Raw genomic sequence first — 21,009 nt, 5'->3', positions numbered from 1 at the left:
CCCGCAGCTGAACCCTGACCTCCCGTGACCTGGCTTCCAGAACCACCTCCGTGAAGACTGCCCCCCCTCCCCCCGCCCTCCCTGTCCACAAGCGCCACGGAAATGACAGTTTTTAAAAAGTGGCCACAACCGTGTCAACTACCCCGGATGCCTGCAGGCAGCGGGGGCGGGAGGCCGGGCGCTGGCGCAGGAGGGGGACCAGGCTGAGGCCCCGCGGGAGGGCGGCCTGTGACCCCCTCTCTCCCCTCCCCCCGCAGCAGGAACCCCGGGTCCTCAGGGAAAAGCTGGGAAGGGCGGCCCCTGGGCGAACGGGACACGCACACCCGGGCCCCGCTTGCCAGGCGCCCCCGCGGGTGCAGGCCCCCCGCCCCCGGCCTCCGGGGCAGCAGGTCCGCTCCCCGGGCCTCCGCTCCCAACATGGCGGCGCAGGGCCGGCCTCTCCTCCCGAGCACAGAGCGCACCGGCCCGCACGGACAGACGGACAGACCGCAGGGCAGATGGCATCCTCCTGCGGGCCCCGAGGCTGAGCCTTGGCTTCTGACCACAACAGCGACCAGCATGGCGGCGGAAGCGCCGGATCTGGGGCCGGAGGAGCGGGGCCCGGGCCTGCGTCCTCCACCCGCACAGGCGGGAGCTCCCGGGGCCCCTCCTACCTGCAGGGCCCGCGGGCTGGGCGCTCACGGCCACACGGGGAGCCTCGGGCCTGGAGCAAAGGGAGCACCTGGGACCACTGGGCGTCGCCGCGCGCGCACCGGCCTCCCCAACCAGAGCGCGCCGCGTGCGCAGGCTCGTGTCCCGGATGTCGAGAGCACGTGCCCTGTGCGTCAGAGTGCGTGCCCGTGGGTCAGAGCGCGTGCCTGTGGGTCAGAGCGCGTGCCCGTGGGTCAGAGCGCGTGCCCGTGGGTCAGAGCGCGTGCCCGTGGATCAGAGCGTGTGCCCGTGGGTCAGAGCGCGTGCCTGTGGGTCAGAGCGCGTGCCCGTGGGTCAGAGTGCGTGCCCTGTGCGTCAGAGTGCGTGCCCGTGGGTCAGAGTGCGTGCCCGTGGGTCAGAGTGCGTGCCTCGTGCGTCAGAATGCGTGCCCTGTACGTCAGAGTGCGTGCCCGTGGGTCAGAGCGTGTGCCCGTGGGTCAGAGTGCATGCTCTGTGCGTCAGAGTGCGTGCCCGTGCGTCAGAGTGCGTATCCGTGGGTCAAAGTACGTGCCCCGGATATTCAGAGCACATGCCCCGTGAATCAGCGTGCATTCCCCGAGCGTCAGAGTGCCTGCCCCATGCGTCAGCCTGCGTGCCCGTGAGTCAGTGTGCGTGCCCCGTGCGTCAGCGTGCGTGCCCTGGACGTCAGAGTGCGTGCCCTGGACATCGAGAGCGCATGCCCAGCGCCGTGAGCGCCTGCTCAGATCCCAGCGGCTTCCCCGCACCACGCGGCACATAGAGCCACGCGGAGCTTGCGTCTACACGACCCCTTTCGGGGCAACCGACCAGAGCGACTACAGAGAAAGCCGGGGAGCACCCTCCCCACCTCCACAGGCGGCAGGGCTCCCTCCAGGCTCGGGCCTGCCCGCCGCTCACTGCAGGTTACTGGACGCATCAGCCCAGCATTTCTGCATCAACGCGTCTCCCTGCACCAAGGCCGCCGGTGGGGTCAGCACGGCCCTGACCCCCACCTGCCTCCCCCCACCCCCGGGACCACACCCCTCTGCGGGCCGGGGCCCCGGATGCCTGGATCGGTCCCCACCAGCTCCCCAAACCACTGGGCACACGCAGCCAGGCCGGGTTCCCAAGACTGGGAGGCACAGCTACGGGATCTCATTCATGTAAACAAACTGGGAGTCAACATGGAAAGACGGAGCAATCTCTCTCAAATGGAGGCACACACAGAAAATACCCGGAAAAATAAAAAGCCAAAGGAAATGGAGAGAACCCTTCGCCTGATAAAGAATTTAAAGAAACAGTCATCAAGCCCTGGCCGGTGTTGCTCAGTGGATAGAGCGTCGGCCTGCGGACTGAAGGGTCCCGGGTTTGAATCCGGTCAAGGGCATGTACCTTGGTTGCGGGCACATCCCCAGTAGGGGGCGTGCAGGAGGCAGCTGATTGGTGTTTCTCTCTCATCGATGTTTCTAACTATCCCTCTCCCTTCCTCTCTGTAAAAAACAATAAAATACATTTTTAAAAAATTAAAACTAGAACTACCACATGACCCAGCAATCCTACTGCCGGGTATTTCTCCAGAGAAACCCAAACACGAATTCAAAAAGATATATGCGCCCCTGTGTTCATTGCAGCAGTATTTACAATAGTCAAGACAGAAGGCAACCTAAGCAAGCATCCATCGATAGGCAAATGAATAAAGAACATGTGGGAGATATATATCTATATCTATATCTGTATCTATATCTATATATCTATATCTATATCTATATATATATCACAGCCATAAAAAAAGAATGAGCCCTGGCTGGTGTAGCTCAGTGGATAGAGCATTGGCCTGCGGACTGAAAGGTCCCAGGTTCGATTCTGGTCAAGGGCATGTACCTTGGTTGTGGGCACATCCCCAGTAGGGGGTGTGTAGGAGGCAGCTGATCGATATTTCTCTCTCATCGATGTTTCTAACGCTCTATCCCTCTCCCTTCCTCTCTGTAAAAAAGCAATAGCCCTAACCAGTTTGGCTCAGTGGATAGAGCATCGGCCTGCAGACTCAAGGGTCCCGGGTTCGATTCTGGTCAAGGGCATGCACCTTGGTTGCGGGCACATCCCCAGTAGGGAGTGTGCAGGAGGCAGCTGATCGATGTTTCTGACTCTCTATCCCCCTCCCCTCCTCTCTGTAAAAAATCAATAAAATATATTTTTTTGAAAATCAATAAAATACATATATTTTTAAAAATCCTATATACTAAAAGGGTAATATGCAAATTGACCGTAACGGCAGAACAACCAGGAACAATCAGTCGCTATGACACACACTGACCACCAGGGGGCAGACGCTGGATGCAGGAGCTGCCCCCTGGTGGTTAGTGTGCTCCCACAGGGGGAGCTCTGCTCAGCCACCAGCTGGGCTGATGGCTGTGATTCCAGCTGCGGTGGCAGGAGCCCCCCCACCCCACCAGCCTCCTCCACAGCGCTAAGGATGTCCGAATGATGGCTCCCGGGCTGCCAGGGGGTGTCTGACTGCCAGCTTAGGCTGGATCCCCTGGGGAGTGGGCCTATGCTGGCAGGTGGACATCCCCCGAGGGGTCCCAGACTGGGAGAGGGTGCAGGCCAGGCTGAGAGAAACACCCCCCACCCCCAGTGCACAAATTTTCATGCACCGGGCCTCTAGTAAGTCAATAAAATCCTGGGGGAGGTGGAACGCACCCAACTGCAACCCCATCTACCCTTTCACATCCTTCTGCCCTCTCTCTCCATCAAACGGTTAAAACCTGCCTCACTATTGGAGGTAAATGCATTTCAGAACTCCGGCAGCTGAGCTCCGGGGGGGAAAATCAGGCTGTCGACACACATCGCCCTGACCGGGCGGTATTTAAAGTATCCATTTATTAGCAGGTTCACTTTTAGACGGTGTTGCCAGCCACCGCCACCGCCACAGCCAGGCAGCACGTGGAGGCGGGAGGCGGGGACGGATCGTGGTTCCCCCGGGGCCCTGCTCAGACCACAGGTAGCGCTCGACCGCCTCCTCGGCCGCCGGCTGGACTGCACCCCCGGGGAAGCCACAGCCCCGGGCGGGCAGGGCCCTGTCCCCGCCAAGGTAGGCTCCTCCACAGTCCTGTTCCGCCCCTCGCTGTCTTCTTTCTTTCTTTCTTTTTCTTTTGCGATGCGTCCCCTGCGCGTGCAACTGCCTGCTTCTTCGGGGGGGGGGGGGGGGGGACCCAGGTGCCATTTGCGGGGAGCTCGCTCCTGGTCCGTGGAGGACGGGGCCCCACTGCGGCGCGCAGGGTGGCGGCAAAGGCCTCGGTTTGGTCCGTATACCACCCATCAGTCCCGTGTTGGTCCTGGGGCGTGAGTGTGCGCGCCTCTGTGCGCGTCTGGGGAAGGGGTGTCCGCTGACCGCCCACCTCTCCAATCCGGGACCGCGAGGCCAGCCGGGAGGGACAGTCCAGGGTCGGAGTGACCACTTGGCCCGCCTGACAAAGGGCAGCGGAGGGGAGGCGGGGGGGTTGGGGGGGACGAGCCCAGCGCGCCCCGGGAAGGGAGGCGAGGACACGGCGCGCCCCTGCTCGGCCGCTGGGGGCCGCAGTCACCTTCAGCGCAGGGAGCGGGGAGGGGGATGCGAGCCCCGCTGGCCGCTCCGGCCGCGCTCCCTCCTGCGCGCAGCCTCGCCTCCACCCGGGGCCGCGGACGTGGCCTCGGCGCCCGCTCGCACCCTCCGGGCTGCAGCCGCCGGCGGGGCCCCCCTCCCCCTCCCGGGCCCGCCCCTCCGTCCCCGGGGCGCGCAGTCCCGGCCCGTGCGCCCCGCCAGCCTGCGCGCGCCGGGCGGGCGGCGATGGGGAGGCCGAGCCCGGCTCTCCGCCGCCGGCTGCCCCCGAGCCCGTGACGCGGCGGTGCGGGCGGAGGAGACACAAAAGCCCGCAGCCAGCCCGGGGCCGCCCGGGGCCCCGAGGCCCCTTCCGGGGTCGCCGCCAGCCCGGCGACATGCGAGCCGGGGCGCGCCGCCCTTCGCCCGGGAGGGACCCGCCGGCCCGCCCCGCCCCGGCCGCAGCCCGGAGGGTGGCGCGCAGGTGAGCGCAGAGCCGCCCCGGCCCCGGGAACCGGCTGCCCGGAGGCGGGGACCGGCGGGCTCCGAGCCTCCCGGAGGCGCGCAGCCGAGGCGGCGTGAACACGGCGGGAGAGGCGCGGAGACCCCCCCGCGGGGCAGCTCCGGAGGCCGCGGAGGTAACTTCGGCGCCGGGGAGGGAGGGAGGGAGGCCGGGGAGTGGGGCGCGCGCGGCGGGGGGCGGGGGGGTGTGCGCGCCAGTGCGCGGTGGGGCACCGGTGCGGGCGCCCGGGGTGCGCCTCCCTCGCTCCCCTGGGCTCGGACCCCCGGGCCCTTCCTGGGGGTGCAGGGCTGAGCCAATCGGGTGGACGGATCAGGGTTTGGGGGGATAGAAACAGTGGAAAAGGGAGCCTGCAGCGCGGGGCAAGTTTTCGTGGCTGCAAATTCGCGTCTGGAACACGGTATGGGGAGGGGTCAAGAGACGGGCTCTGGGTGCCAAGGGCCTGACTCCCCGGCGGCGCAGTCAGATGGAAAGTGGACAAACCCCAGGACCGGCGGCCAGGTCTCCTCTTTTTTTTTTTTTTTCGGTGAATCTTCACGGAGGATATTTTTCCATCGATTTCTAGAGAGAGTGGAAGGGAGAGGGAGAGGCAGAGAGAAACATCGATGTGAGAGAGACACATGGATGGGTTGCCTCCTGCACGCACCCCGACCAGGGCCGCGGAACCTGCTACCTGGGCATGTGCCCTGACCAGACTCGAACCCGGGACCCTTCCGTCCTCAGGCCGGCGCTCTATCCACTGAGCCACACCGGCCAGGGCCAGCCGGGTCTCCAGGCAAGATTTCCAGTCGCGTCCTCATGGAACCGGAACGTGGTTCCTACCGAGGAGATGGGACGCTCAACGCCACCCTCCAACCAGGAGTGCACTCACCTGCCGTCCAGCCCGGGCGCCCCCCCACCTGCCCGCCAGGCTCCCGGGGCGGCCCAGCCCCCACAGCCATCCCTCACCTGCTCCCGTGGGCTGCTGGGGCTCCTGGTGGCATCTGAAGGGGTTTAATCGTGACCCCGCTCCCTGTGGCCTTGTTCTGCGGGAAGACCTCAGCGGGTTAAACTGTGAGTCTGCAGTTGGGGGGGGGGGGGTCGCAGGCTCAGCTCCCCCCTCCCCAGGGCTATGGACCCTTGCTCTACAGGATGGGGGTTGTGGCTGGCAGGTGGCAGGGTCCACGCTGCCGCCCTCAGGGCTGTGGCTGGGCGCTTGGCTGCTGGCTCTGCCACATGCATGACAGGGGGAGCCTGGCAGAGGCGGTCGTGGCCGGCGAGGCACCCCTTTTCCAGCAAACAAGCTGCTGCGATCCCTCCTCTCCCGCGTGGAGGGGTGGGGACGGACGGGGAGTAGGTGCCCCTCCTTCCTTCCCGTGTCCGTGGCCACCGGCGTGGATGGATGGAGCCTGGCCTGCAGGGAGAGGAGCCAGCGGAGCCGTGGCTACACGAGGTCTTTTACCACGAGCTCCGGCCGCCGGTCCCTGGGAGAATGGCAGCAGTGTCTGGGGCCCCGTTGAAATAAGAGGCCCCGATCGACCTGTGAACCAGGAGGTCACGGTTTGATTCCCGGTCAGGGCACATGCAGGGTCGTGGGCTCAATCCCCAGTGGGGGGCGTGCAGGAGGCAGCCGATCCGTGATTCTCTCTCATCATGGATGTTTCTCTCTCTCTCTCTCTCTCTCTCTCTCTCTCTGCCTCTCTCCCTTCCAATCAGAAATCAATACAAATATATTAAAAAAATAAAATAGCCCTGTCCGGTTTGGCTCAGTGGATAAAGTGTCTGGCTTTAGACTGAAGGGTCCTGGGTTCGATTCCCGGTCAGGGCACAGGCCCGGGTTGTGGGCTCCATCCCCAGTGGGGGGCGTGCAGGAGGCAGCGGATCCTTGGTTCTCTCTCATCATTGATGTTTCTCTCTCTCTCTCCCTTCCTCTCTGAAACCAATAAAAATATATTTTTAAAAAAGAAAGAAAGAAGAGAGAAGGGGGTCAGAGGGAGCAGGCCGCCTGGTCCGGGAGGGGCAGGTGTCCCCCCTTTCACTGTCTTTCTTCCTGTTTATCCGAGGAACGTGGAGCGGGAGGAGGAGGGGAGTCCGCAGAAAGAGCAAATGTAGGGATTTTCTTAGGCGACTGGGGCCTGCAGGGGAACGTCTTCAATGTCTGATAAATACAGCCCGCTTCTGCCGTGCGCGTCCGAGAGGTCCGCGCGGATCCGGGGCCCTGGGATCGTAAATGTCAGTCGCCCGAGAGACTCCATCTGTTTATTTGCATTTCTGATGAGTTTGGCGAGGGAGCGGTCTGAGGCCCTTAATACGTGGAAGGCAGACAAAGGGTTCTTTGTCGGCCGGCGGGAGCCCGTTCTGGATTTTACATATATAATGCCATCTTCTCTCTCCTGGCCGGCCGGGCCGGATGCAGAATGGATGGGACTTGATTAACTCTTTGAGTTAATCTCCGTTCCAGGGGGGGGGCGGGCGGGAGGGCGCCTGCCTGCCTGTCCGCCTCTCTCCACGGCACACAGAACCGGTCTGGGGGTTCCTCCCTTGGGACCCCCCCCAGTAAGTCCTTCCTCGAACCAGGACAAATGGGGAGCAGAAAGCGGTGTTGTCGGTCGGGCTCTGGGGCTGCCGGCTGTTGGGGGGCGGGGTGCCCACAGAAGGAGGGGGCAGGGGCTGCTCTCCACTGGCTCCAGCCACGTGGTCACGTCTCTTCTCCAACTGGCAGGGGGGAGGTCCCACGGCCCTCTGTGACCGTGTACCTACCCCCCCGATGGTCTTCCCCACGGACACGTGGGGCTTACATGTTGGAGCTGACCTGCGGGTTTGGTGCAAATGAAAAAAAAAAAAAGAAAAAAAAAAAAAAAAAGAGGGGCCTGGCTGGTGTGGCTCAGTGGTTGGGCGTCAACCTGCGAACCAGGAGGTCAGCGTTCGATTCCCGGTCAAGGGCACCTGCCTGGGTGGCGGCTCCATCCCCACTGGGGGGTGTGCAGGAGGCAGCCGATCCATGACTCTCTCTCATCATGGATGTTTCCATCTCTCTCCCTCTCCCTCCCTCTCTGAAGTTAATAAAAATATATTTTAAAAAAACACATAACAACAAACAAAACCAAACATAGAAAAACAGCTTAAATTCACCATAGCTAAGATCTGGAAACAGCCTAAGTGCCCATCAGTAGATGAATGGATTGGAAAACTGTGGTACATCTACACGATGGAATACTACGCTGCTCTAAAAAGGAAGGAACTCTTACCATTTGCAACAGCATGGATGGAACTGGAGAGCATTATGCTAAGTGAAATACGCCAGTCACTGAAGGAAAAACACCACATGATCTCACTCATTCATGGATAATAGAGACCATTATAAACTTTTGAACAATAATAGATACAGAGGCAGAGCTGCCTCGAACAGATTGTCAAACTGCAGCAGGAAGGCCGGGGAGGGTTGGGGGGCAGGAGGGAGGGGGGTAAGAGATCAACCAAAGGACTTGTATGCATGCATATAAGCATAACCAGTGGACATAAGACATTGGGGGATAGGGGAGGCTAGGGGACTGTCTAGGGCGGGGGGATAAAATGGACACATATGTAATACCCTTTGTAATACTTCAAGCAATAAATTAAAAAAAAAAAATTAAAAAAAAGAAAAGAAAAAAGAAAAACAGCTTAAAAAACGAGGGGGGGAAAAAGAGAAAGGAAAACAGCTCGCCTCTGAGAATATAGAGGAGGGGGCGGGAGGACTTCCTCCGTGAAGGATGGACCAGAGGGTTCTCGTGCGGTTGGCCCACGTTTTCGCGCCCGTGGGCAGGAGAGAAAGAGGTCTATCCGTCTGTCCCTCCCGCGTCCCGCTGTCCTCATCTCTGGTCCTGGGAGGTCAGAGGTCAGCAGGCAGGCTGCCCTGGGCGGGGCTGGAGGTGGAGAGAGGGCAAGCGAATGGAGCGCCTCCCTCTGGCCACCCCTATTTCCCGCGCACGGGGAACCTGAGCCCGGCCTCAGCAGGGGGACGCTGCTCCTGGAGACATTTGGGTCCAGGAAGGAATCCTTCTGGAGAATCGGACCGGACCTCCGCGAGGGCCAGTCTTCCTTCATTCCCGAAACTCCATCCTCTCTGGGCTGAACCCGCGGAGCCCGAGGTTCCGTGGACCCCAGTTTGGGAAACGCCACAATGGACGCTCAGCCCTCTCCCAGGAGGCATTGAGACCGCATCGTCCCCACCCAGGGATAAGGGGGCCACACCTTATACGCATCAATACGGTTTCTTTGCCTGTTTTATGAAGGGCCTCGATGCCAAGCACACAGGCCGGTTAGGTTTCTGCCTTTATGCACACGGTTCCTCCTGCCCCGGTGCCGGCCTCCGTGCCCGAGGCTCGCTCCGTTACCGACCTGCGGGCGGGCCTCATTCGCGTGTAATCTTCCCCCTGAGGATGTCTTTGTCTTGTTTAATATACTAGAGGCCCGGTGCACGAATTCGTGCACCAGTGGGGTCCCTCGGCCTGGCCTGCGGGATCGGGCCAAAACCGGCTCTCTGACATCCCCCGAGGGGTCCTGGATTATGAGAGGGTGCAGGCCAGGCCGCGGGAACCCCACCAGTGAGTGATCTGGGCCAGGGAGGGATGCAGGAGGTTGGCCAGCCGGGGAGGGACCGAGGGAGGGCTCCAGGACACGTCTGGCCCATCTCGCTCAATCCCGATCGGCCGGACCCCAGCAGCAAGCTAACCTACTGGTCAGAGTGTCTGCCCCCTGGTGGTCAGTGCGTGTCATAGCGAGCGGTCGAGCAGCCTTAGCATATGGTTAGCATATTATGCTTTGATTGGTTGAACGGCCGACTGGTCAACTAGACACTTAGCATATTAGGCTTTTATTATATAGACTATTTCAGAGAGGAAGGGAAGGGGAGAGAGAGAGAGAGAGAGAGAGAAACATCCATGATGAGAGAGAATCATGGGTCGGCTACCTCCTGCACGCCCCCCACTGGGGATGGAGCTCGCAACCCGGGCCTGTGCCCTGACCGGGAATCGAACCCTGACCTCCTGGTTCCTAGGTCAACGCTCAACCACCGAGCCACGCTGGCCTCTTGATGTTTTTGCTTAGAAAATCACAAAATCAGAACTTTTAAGCGACACAGACCTGAAAGGAAGAAGAACGCACGCAGGGACAATGACTGTTAGCATTTCAGGAGAGAGGGAGCGTGTGTTTACATACAGAGGCAGAGAGAATTTGACGTATGACAACATGTCTTTGGCGGCATGCTTTGTCACTTCAGAACAGGCCCGTAGAGATCAAACCTGCCCAGCCCTCTCTTTCTGCAGCCCTGTGACTTACGAATGCTGCCTGCTATCCCACCGTCTCCACGGACGACACCGTTACGTAACCGATTGGATGCCCAGGTTATTATTGCTGACTTTTTCTATTACGAACCGCCCCGAAGAGACGTATTGGCAGCACTTTCATAAAACACATTTTTGTTGATTTCAGGGAGGAAGGGAGAGGGGGAGAGAGAGAGAGAGAGAGAGAAACATCGATGCTGAGAGAGAATCGTGGACCGGCTGCCTCCTGCACGCCCCCCACTGGGGATCGAGCCCGCACCCCGGGCCTGTGCCCTGAGCGGGAATCGAACCCTGACCTCCTGGTTCCTAGGTCGATGCTTGACCACTGAGCCACACCGGCCGGGCCCTGGCATTTCTTTATGTGTTTGACAACAAGCTTGACTTAAAACTCCACTGGTGTTAACAACCCTCTTTTCCGCCCTCGCTTTTCCGATGCTGTCGCTGTAGAGCTGGCTGGAAGGTTCCGTGCCGTCGGCGAGCCTCTGGGCGTCCGTCCTGAGCCATGGAGGCCGGTCCGGATGCCTCCCTGTTCCTGGTGAAGATCCTGGAGGAGCTGGACAGCAAGCGCAGCCACGTCTCCTACCAGGACCTGTGCAGGTCGCTGTGCGCCCGCTTCGACCTGCCGCAGCTCGCCCGGCTGCGCAGCGTGCTGTTCTACACGGCCTGCCTGGACCCCGGCTTCCCCGCCACCTTGTTCAAGGACAAGATGAAGTGCCCGGGGAACAACCAGCAGTCCAAGAAGATCATGGTGGCGGCCGACATCGTCACCATCTTCAACCTCATCCAGATGACGGGGGGCGCGGCCAGGGAGAAGCTGCCCGCCGCCGGCGGCCTGCCCGAGGCGTGCCCGAAGGAGGCGGCCTGTGACTCCTGCCGGCCCGACGTGGAGGAGGCCTGCGAGCCGCTGGGCTGCGAGCTGGCCGAGGGCCCGTTCGGCCGGGCCTTCCCCGCCAGGCAGCCGGCCCCCTGCCGGGACGTGGACTGCGCCGACTGCCCCCAGTTTGTACCCGTTTCCGAGCCCGACTTCCTGCTGGGCGTCGGGCAGGAGGCCAAGGCCCAGGCCGCCTCGCTGGACCGGCTGCAGGCCCTGGCCCCGTACGCGGCGGCCAGCCCCCAGCCCTGTGAGATGCAGAGGACCTACTTCCCCATGACCCTGGACAGCGAGCCCGTCTCCGACCAGGACTCGCTGCCTGGGCCCCCCGACGTCAAGGGGACCTTCGTCACCAACGTCGACGACGATGGGCCCTTTGGGGTCCAGTCCTGCGTCCAGAAAAGGAGTATCTTCAAGGAGGATTTTCACAACCTGCTGCCCGTGTCCCCCGGGTTGGTCAGCCCCGCGAACCAGGCCGAGGGGGAGCACGGGGACCCCCAGAGCCGGAAGGAGCCCCCCAAGGTCCCCTTCTTCAATCACAGCTTCGAAATGCCCTACAACGGCCGGTACCTGAACGCCGTGTACTCCCCGGTCCCCGACAAGAGGCGGGCCAAGCACGAGAGCCTCGACGACCTGCAGGCGTCCACGTATTTCGGGCCCACTCCCGTGATGGGGACCCCGGAGGCCAGGCGCTGCCCGGGGGGGAGGCCGGGCAAGCAGACGCCCTGGCCGGCCAAGAGCTGGAGCCTGAACACGGGAGAGATCCCCGACTTCGAACGGTCCTTTTTCCACGGGAACCCGTCCCGCGAGAAGCTGCGTTACCCCAACCCCGGCAGCCCGGCGCCCGGCTTCCCGGCCCTGGACCAGCGCCCGGCTTACCTCGCGCCGACGACGGAGCAGCAGCCCATGCTCCCTGCGGGCTACGCGGCCACGGCCAACGGGCTCCACGCTCAGGAGCTCTCGCCCCCCGTGGACGTGGAGGAGCGCGAGCCGGTGAAAAAGAAGTTCAAGGACAAGAGCATCGGCTGCACCGGGGGGCAGCTCAGCTCCGACACCAGCAGCGTGGGCACCCAGACGGAGCAGCCGGTGCTGGAGCCCAAGACCCGCCGGGATCTGCCGGGCAGGTACGGCGACAGGCCCGCCGCACGGCAGTCGGACGACGACTCGGAGGTCGTCAGCGACGACATCAGCGACATCTTCCGCTTCCTGGACGACATGAGCGCCAGCGGCTCCACAGGGGTGATCCCCTCCTCCTGCTACAACAGCACGGGGTCCCTGTCCCAGCTGCCCAAGTCGGACGGCGACAGCTCCCCGGAGCGCGGCGGCGGTAGCGGCCACATCGTAGCAGCAGCCGCCAAGCTGGCCGGCAGCAGCGAGCTCCCCGGCGGCCAAGGAGAAAAGGGCAAGCGGCCCGAACCCGGCCACCGCTCCGAAGAGGAGCTGAAGACCAGCGTCTGCAGGCTGGTGCTCAGGGTCGGCGAGATCGAGCGCAAGCTGGAGTCGCTGTCGGGGGTCCGCGAGGAGATCTGCCAGGTGCTGGGCAAACTGAATAAGCTGGGTCAGAAGATACAGCCGCCCGAGACGGCCAGGGTGCAGGTGGACCTGAACTCCCTGACCAGCGGGGCCGCGTCGGACGAGAGCGCCTCCCCACGGGTGTTCCGGGCCCGCAGCGGCTCCCGTGGACCCAAAGCGGACGGCGGCGGCGGTGGCGGGGGCGCCGACTGGTGCTGCTCAGATGCCAGCGGCGGCAGCAACAGCGAAAGCCTCCGTGTCAAGGCCTTGAAGAAGAGCCTGTTCGCCAGGCCGTCCTCCCGGTCGCTGACAGAGGAGAACAGCGCCACGGAGTCCAAAATCGCCAGCATCTCCAACTCGCCCAGGGACTGGCGCACCATCACCTACGCTAACCGCCTGGGCCTGGACGAGGAGGAGGAGGAGGTCAGAGACCGAGGCCCCGGGGAGAGCAAGGACTGGCGTCGGAAACCCAAAGAGGTAATTGAGACTCCGGCTCGCGTGGCCGGGGCGCGGCTCCGTGCGTGTCCCGGGGTCCAGGCCTGCTCTACCCCCCACCCCATGGGGTGGGCTTCCCACGTCAGGGCAGAGAGCAGAGCACAGGCAGGCGGCCGGGGTCAGCTGGGAGGAGCTGGTGCAGCGACCCCCAGGTGTGGGAGCCCAGATCCTCACAGAACAGGGCGGCAGGGGGCGTGGGGGGGACGGACACGGTGGGGCAGGCACAGTCCCCGAGGATATCCAGCAGCAGGACGCGGGCAAGGAACACGAGGGAAGTGACGTAACAGTGTCCCTTTCCTGGACTTCGGTGCATGCATGGCGTTCCGTTTTTTAAAATACATATATATTTTTAGCCCTGGCCAGTGTTGCTCAGTGGGTAGAACGCCGGCCTGCAGACCAAAGGGTCCCGGGTTTGATTCCGGTCAAGGGCAGGGACCTCGGTGACAGGCTCCTCCCCGGCCTGGGCCCTGGTCGGGGCGCGTGCAGAAGGCAACCCATCGGTGTGTCTCTCTCACATCGATGTTTCTCTCTGTCTCTCCCTCTCTCTTCCACTCTCTCTAAAAATCAATGGAAAAATATCCTTGGGTGAGGATTGACAAAATAAATAAATAAGTAAATAAAAATATATTTTTATGGATTTCAGACAGGAAGGCAGAGGGAGAGAGAGAGAGAGAAACATCCATGATGAGAGAGAATCATGGATCAGCCTCCTGCACGCCCCCTACTGGGACCCAGGTCCCGCGTTCCCCTCGGGGCCTCTGAACGCTTCAGCGTCTGAGATCTTCCCAAGGGCGTGACTGCCGTCTCGGCCCCCCCGCCCCGCCCTCAGTCCTCTTTGCTCAGATGGTAGATTTACACTTGTGTGTAGAAGCCTGTGGTGTGTGTACACTGACTGCCAGGTCAGAACGCAGGCTCCCGGGGGCAGGAGCGGTGAGGCAGGTGTGCTCAGCTGGTAAGCTTCCCTCCTTAGCAGTCAGGTCCAGCCCGGCCAGCACGGCTCAGGGGTGGAGCGTGGACCTAGGAACCAGGAGGTCACGGTTCGATTCCTGGTCAGGGCACATGCCCGGGTTGCGGGCTCCATCCCCAGTGGGGGGCGTGCAGGAGGCAGCCGGTCCATGATGCTCTCTATCATGGATGGTTTTCTCTCTCTCTCCCTTCTTTCCTCTCTAAAATTAATAAAAGTATATATATATTTAAACATATTTTTATTGATTTTTTTTTTTTTACAGAGAGGAAGGGAGAGGAATAGAGAGTCAGAAACATCGATCAGCTGCTTCCTGCACACCCCCTACTGGGGATGTGCCCACAACCAAGGTACATGCCATTGACCAGAACCGAACCTGGGACCCTTCAGTCCACAGGCTGACGCTCTACCCACTGAGCCACACCGGTCAGGGCAATAAAAGCATATTAAAAAAGAAAAAAAAAGTCAGGTTCAAATCCCAGCCATCCCACTGACAGGCTGGGTGACCCTGGGTCCGTGTCTCACCCTCTCTGATCTGAGCTTCGGGCCCAGAGTGGGGACAATGGATTCAGCCTCGGATGCTGTTGGGAGGATGAATGAACTGAGATAATGCGCCTTAGGCCCTGAGCAGGGCCCTCGGAGGACTGTGATGTGATGGCTGTGGCGGAGGCTGCTGGCATCGGTCCGCCCTCAGCTTGGTGTGGGCCCCGCCCCCAGCATAGTGAGGCCCCGCCCCTAATTTGTTGAGCCCCGCCCCTGACTTGGCAAGGCCCCGCCCCATCTTGGTGTAGGCCCCGCCCCATCTTGGTGTAGGCCCTGCCCCAGCCTTGTACAGCCCCACCTGCTCCTGGCTCAGTGTGAGCCCCGCCCCCGGTTTGGCGAGGCCCCGCCCCCAGCTTAGTGAGTCCCCGCCCCTGACTTGGTGAGGCCCCAACCCCGTCTTGGAGTAGGCCGAGCTCCCAGCCTTGTGCAGCCCTGCCCCAACTGGGTGAGGCCCCATCTCGGTGAGGCCCCGCCCCCGGCTCAGTGAGGCCACGCCCCAGCTCAGTGTGGGCCCTGCCCCCGGGTCAGTGAGGCCCCGCCCCTGGGTCAGTGAGGCCCCGCCCCCATGTTGGTGAGGCCCCGCCCCCGGCTCAGTGAGGCCCCGCCCCCGGCTCTGTGAGGCCACACCCCCGGCTCAGTGAGGCCACACCCCTGGGTCAGTGAGGCCCCGCCCCCATGTTGGTGAGGCCCCACCCCCACCTCAGTGCAGCGGGCAGGCAGTGGCAGCTCAGTGAGGGCCGGTGAGGGCGGGGTCGCGGGAAGGAGCAGAATGAACACAATCCCGGAGCCTCTTAGAGGACACTGGGCTGATGGGTTCGACCCGGGAGGAAGCCTCGCCTGCTCGTTGGGGCTGAGACAGGTCCCCGCTGTCTCCCCATCAGTGTCAGCATCTCAGCATTAGCCCTCGTCTGTTCCAGCGCCCGTGGTCCTGTTGGGGGGGAAGGGGGTGCGGGGATGGGGCGCTGCGCTGGTCCCAGCCCAGGTGTCAGTCACAGCCACACAGCTGCTCCGTGGAGCGATTTCCCTGGAGTCGGGGGTTAGGAGGCCAACAGACAGCGAGCCCTGCCTTCCGGGGGCTCCCAGGCCAGTGGAGGAGAGGATGGGCAAACCTGGGGGTACAGTTCTCCGGGGACAGTGCCAGCCGCGGGTCTCTGTCCACGTCCCATGGAGTGACATGCTGGGCACTGACCCGGTGTCGGTGCATCAAGGAGGGCTCCCTGGAGGAGGCGGCCTTCTGTAGGGATCTGAGGGCCTGGAGTTAGAATGAGGAAGTGTCCGAAGGCCCGGCGGTAGCAGGCTTCACAGACAGAGAACAGAGTCCCTGATGCCCACGCAACTCAGGGACTGAGAGCGTCAGGGGCGCCCGCTGTGCTGGGCGCCTTCCCACCCCCGCTGTGCTGTGCGCCCTGGGCTAGTCACTGAGCCTCTCTAGGCTCCGTTTCCTTCCCTGACCACGGGGAGGGGGTTGGGGAGAGAGCAGGGGTGCCGTGAGGCTTGGGTAAAGCCGTGTCTCCCCGGCACAGAAATGCTCGCTCCTGGTCGGACCGTTCTCTGTTTGTTTGGGGATCCCTGCCTTTTGCCATCTGATGCCAATGGGAGGCCCGGGGCTGAGGGTGGCTGCCTGGCCACCCTGAGACCCGCCCGCGCTGTGCCCCCTGCAGGCGGACAGGCAGTACAACGTCCCCCCGCAGCACCGCCGGCCCAAGCAGCCCAGAGACCTCCTGGTGGAGCAGGTGTTCAGCCCGCACCCCTACCCCGCCTCGCTCAAGGCCCACCTGAAGAGCAACCCGCTGTACACGGACATGCGGCTGACCGAGCTGGCCGAGGTGCGGCGGGGCCAGCCCTCCTGGGCCGGCGAGGAGTACGCGCGGAGTGTGGGCGACAAGGGCAAGCTGGCAGCCCTGGACCTGCAGGTGAGCATCCGGGGCCTCGGGGTGCGGGGAGAGGGGGCCGGAGGGGGAGGGAGAAGGGGTGCCACGCCCTCCAGATGCAGGAAGGGACCACCGTGGCCCAGACCTGCCTGTGCCCGGGGCCTCCAGCTCCCTGGCCCCGCCCCGGACCTCTGAGCAGAGAGGTTAACAAGCGGGCTCCTGTTTTGTTACTTGTTCGCAAACATGTAGCTGCTGTTTTTTTAAAAAATATATTTTTATTGATGGCAGAGAGGAAGGGTGAGGGAGAGAGAGAGAAACATCCATGATGAGAGAGAATCATTGACCGGCTGCCTCCTGCACGCCCCCTACTGGGGATCGAGCCCAAAACCCTGACATGTGCCCTGACTGGGAATCGAACCTGGGACCTTTCAGTCCGCAGGCCGACGCTCTACCCACTGAGCAACACCAGCCAGGGCTGTAGCTGCTGTTTGGTTACTTATCTGCAAACATGTAGCAGCTGTTTTACTTGTTTGCAAACATGTAGCTGCTGTTGGTTACCTGTTTGCACACATGTAGCTGCTGTTGGTTACCTGTTTGCACACATGTAGCTGCTGTTGGTTACCTGTTTGCACACATGTAGCTGCTGTTTTACTTGTTTGCAAACATGTAGCTGGTGTTGGTTACCTGTTTGCAAACATGTAGCTGCTGCTTGGTTACCTGTTTGCAAACATGCAGCTGCTGCTTGGTTACCTGTTTGCAAACATGTAGCTCCTGTTGGTTACCTGTTTGCAAACGTGTAGCTGGTGTTGGTTACCTGTTTGCAAACATGTAGCTGCTGTTGGTTACCTGTTTGCAAACATGTAGCTGCTGTTGGTTACCTGTTTGCAAACATGTAGCTGCTGTTGGTGACCTGTTTGCAAACATGTAGCTGCTGTTGGTGACCTGTTTGCAAACATGTAGCTGCTGTTGGTTACCTGTTTGCAAACATGTAGCTGCTGCTTGGTGACCTGTTTGCAAACATGTAGCTGGTGTTGGTTACCTGTTTGCAAACATGTAGCTGGTGTTGGTTACCTGTTTGCACACATGTAGCTGCTGTTGGTTACCTGTTTGCAAACATGTAGCTGCTGTTGGTGACCTGTTTGCAAACATGTAGCTGCTGCTTGGTGACCTGTTTGCAAACATGTAGCTGGTGTTGGTTACCTGTTTGCACACATGTAGCTGCTGCTTTGTTACTTGTTTGCAAACATGTAGCCCTGAGGATGCCTCGCTGATCTGCCGGCTTTGACCTTCTGACTTGTAACCATACGTTTCCGGCTCCGGCTTCGTACCAAGTGCATGTGCTCATATCTGCTCAGGAGACCAGAGCCAAACAATCTCATGTGACACAAGCTGGCTTCTCCCTCCCTATGTAGCACATGGGGTAAGCATGTGGCGGGAGCCAAGCTATGGACGGCGGCCACCAGGGCCTGCGAGGGTGGGTGTGCCTGGAGGGCGTGCTGTCTGTCCGCCCACAGGCAGGGCCAGGCTGTGCTCACTCATTTTGGTGGCAGCTGCACCGTCTGCCTATGTCCCCGCTGGTCACCACAGGGGCTCAGGCCCGGCCGGCGTGGCTCAGTGATTGAGCGTCAACCCATGAACCAGGGTTCGATTCCCGGTCAGGGCACAGGCCCGGATGGCAAGCTCGATCCCCAGGGTGGGGCGTGCAGGAGGCAGCCGATCCATGGTTCTCTCTCATCATGGATGTTTTTCTCTCTCTTTCTCCCTCTCCCTTCCTCTCTGAAATCAATAAGAATATATTTTTAAAAATTGATAAAAAAACAACAACAACATAGATCTTCGGATTAGAGAGCTTTAGGTGACATGACTTAAAAGTGTGCAGCCGCGCCCTGGCTGGTTTGGCTCAGTGGATGGAGCGTCAGCCTGCAGACTGAAGGGTCCCGGGTTCGATTCCAGTCAAGGGCATGTGGTCAAGGGCACATGCCCGGGTTGTGCGCTCAATCCCCAGTGAGGGACCTGCAGGAGGCAGCCACTCGATGATTCTCTCTCATCATTGTTGTTTCTCTCTCTCCCTCTGAAATCAATAAAAATATATTTAAAAAAAAAATGTGTGCAGCCGGTCGCACAAAATATGCAGAAACGGCTTCACAGGCTCTGGAGGGTGTGAGCAGCATGGCTCAGGGACGCGGGCCCCCTCTCAGGGCCCCGTCAGCATCTGGACCGCCTTCGGGGTGTCCCCAGGGCCCACCTGCGGGCGCCGGGGCAGGTGCAGGCCCCGTTCCCTCTCCGGTGCTGGGGAGGCCCGATGAGGACCGAGTGCGCTCGCCCAGGACCCCCAGGGGCCTCGGCGCCGTTAGAGCGAGCAGCTAGCGGGAAACCTAATTTAAAATATTTTATTCCCCAGGCTGGCTCCAGGCACATAACGCGTGCGTAATGACGGAAGGGAGCCGGTTGCCTTCTGGCAGGGTTGGATGGGGAGAGCGCACGTCGGATCTGGGGTTCATGCACCATTCCCCTGCGGGGCCAGCTGGGGAGGCCGGGAAGCAGGTGGCCGCCTGCTCCATCCTCCAGGGGCCGGAGCCCGGCTCCCAGGTGCCCGGCGGGGTGGGGGGCTGAGCCTCCAGCCTTTCCCCCACAACCCGCTCTGAGGGCGCGTCAGCCACTTCATTCCAGCAAAACCTGCCCGTCCTGGGTCCATCTCTCCCTCTGAGTGTCCGTGACAAAGCCCAGGCCTCAGCACAAGCGTGAAGACACGCTTTCTAACCAGCGGAGCTCAGCGCAGCTCAGGGAGCCCAGGCCTTGGGGACCCGCAGACGCAAAGGCCAAGGGCTGTCATTTTCAAGTGTCCACTTTCTTCTTCTTTATAAAATATTTGTATTGATGTCAGAGAGGAAGGGAGAGGGAGAGAGAGAGAGGAACATCCATGATGAGAGAGAAGCATGGATCGGCTGCCTCCTGCACCCCCCCCACTGGGGTTGGAGCCCACAACCTGGGCCTGTGCCCTTGACCGGGAATCGAACCCTGACCTCCTGGTTCATAGGTTGACGCTCAACCCCTGAGCCACGCCGGCCGGGCCGATAGCCTTGCTTGAGACATCTCCCTTCTCAGGGACCCCCTGCTGCCTGTTCTGGGTCGTGTGCCCTTGAATTTCAGTCTCGTGTTCCTCGGCCCTGTTTTGCTCACTTATACACAGACGACCCAGAGGTCATGTGGGTCAAAACATGATGGCATTGCCCGGCGGCGTGGCTCAGTGGTTGAGCATCGACCTGTGAACCAGGAGGTCAGGGTTCGATTCCAGGTCAGGGCACACGCCCGGGTTTCGGGCTCCATCCCCAGTGTGGGGCGTGTAGGAGGCAGCCGACCCATGATTCTCTCTCATCATGGATGTTTCTCTCTCCCTCTCCCTTCCTCTCTGAGATCAATAAAAACATTAAAAAACAACACGGTGACATTATAGTCAGGCAGGGGCAGGTCCCTGGCCCGTGGGGGCCGCATGGGCAGGGGCTGGGGGCAGCGTGGGGCCAGGAGCGCGGGAGGCCGGCTGTCAGGATGGGGTTGACCTGGGCCCGGGGACTCGCCGTGTCTCTGACGCCTCCTCTTCCCTTTCAGACGCAAGAGTCCCTGAACCCCAACCACCTGGAGTACTGGATGGAGGACATTTACACGCCGGGCTACGACTCCCTCCTGAAGCGCAAGGAGGCCGAGTTCCGCCGGGCCCGGGCCTGCAAGCTCGCGGCGCTGGTGGCGGCGGCCGCCTGCACCGTCATCCTGGTCATCGTGGTGCCCCTGTGCACGATGAAGTCCTGAGCGGGACCCGCGCGCGCCGGGCCCCCCACGCCCCCTCCGCAGGCTGAAACCGCGTGGCGCGAGGCGGCGGGCGGCTGAGAGGGAGACCGGACCGGACCCTCCCCCCCAGGGGCCGCCGAGGGTCCTCCGGAGGCTCGCATCCCCCACGGACGTCCCCTGCCTGGGATCCCTGGAGGCCTGACGTCGGATGCGCTTTTTTTTATTTTTCGTTTATCCTCTCCCCCGAGGTATTTTCCTATTGATTTGTAGGGAGAGTGGAAGGGAGGGGGAGAGGCAGAGAGAAACATCGATGTGAGAGAGACACATGGATGGGTTGCCTCCTGCACGCGTCCTGACCAGGGCCCGGGCCGGGGAGGAGCCTGCAACCAAGGTCCATGCCCTTGACCGGGATCAAACCTGGGACCCTTTGGTCCGCAGGCCGAGGCTCTATCCACTGAGCCACACCGGCCGGGGCTCAGATGCGTGTTTTAGACGTGCAATGGGGTTTCCTACCGAACGAATGGAATGAACAGCCAGCGATACAAATGGAATGATAAGCAAAAAAAAAAAAAAAAGGCGGGAACATGGATTCGATTCTTTCCAATTCCATGGTGTTTCAGAGGCAACCCCCCAGAGTGAGGAGGGAGGGGTGCTCTGCTGTCCCCCGTGCCCTAGAGGGCTGCAGGGAGGCCACAGGGAGTGTCCACAGGGCACGCCCCTTCTCGGCTGACTTTCATCAAGGGCTACGACACTCCCTCCCGCCCTCCCGGGGCCACCATGGAGTTCACAGCGGATCTTTCCCGGGAACCTCCGGCCTCGCCCTCGTGCCCACGGCAGGAAGGAGCCGATGGCCCCATGGGGCGTGGCACGCATGAAGCGCCCTCCTCTCTGCTCCCAGGCCAGGGGACAGGCCAGGCCATGC

General features: G+C 61.6%; 1 protein-coding gene across 1 annotated transcript; it reads left to right on the top strand.

Moving 5' to 3' along the window:
• Positions 1–4,753: 4,753 nt before the first annotated feature.
• On the top strand, positions 4,754–20,431 carry MINAR1 (membrane integral NOTCH2 associated receptor 1). Its single transcript, XM_036355238.1, has 4 exons — positions 4,754–4,863; positions 10,496–12,908; positions 16,095–16,346; positions 19,911–20,431. Exons 2-4 carry the CDS (start codon positions 10,551–10,553, stop codon positions 20,106–20,108), a joined length of 2,808 nt encoding a protein of 935 aa, XP_036211131.1. The 5' UTR covers positions 4,754–4,863; positions 10,496–10,550; the 3' UTR covers positions 20,109–20,431.
• Positions 20,432–21,009: the final 578 nt, after the last annotated feature.

Source organism: Myotis myotis, unplaced genomic scaffold (assembly GCF_014108235.1).
Source record: "Myotis myotis isolate mMyoMyo1 unplaced genomic scaffold, mMyoMyo1.p scaffold_m19_p_22, whole genome shotgun sequence".
NCBI classification, from domain to species: Eukaryota; Metazoa; Chordata; class Mammalia; order Chiroptera; family Vespertilionidae; genus Myotis; species Myotis myotis.
The sequence above is the reverse complement of the archived record's forward strand: the minus strand, read 5'-3'. Positions and strand labels throughout refer to the sequence as shown.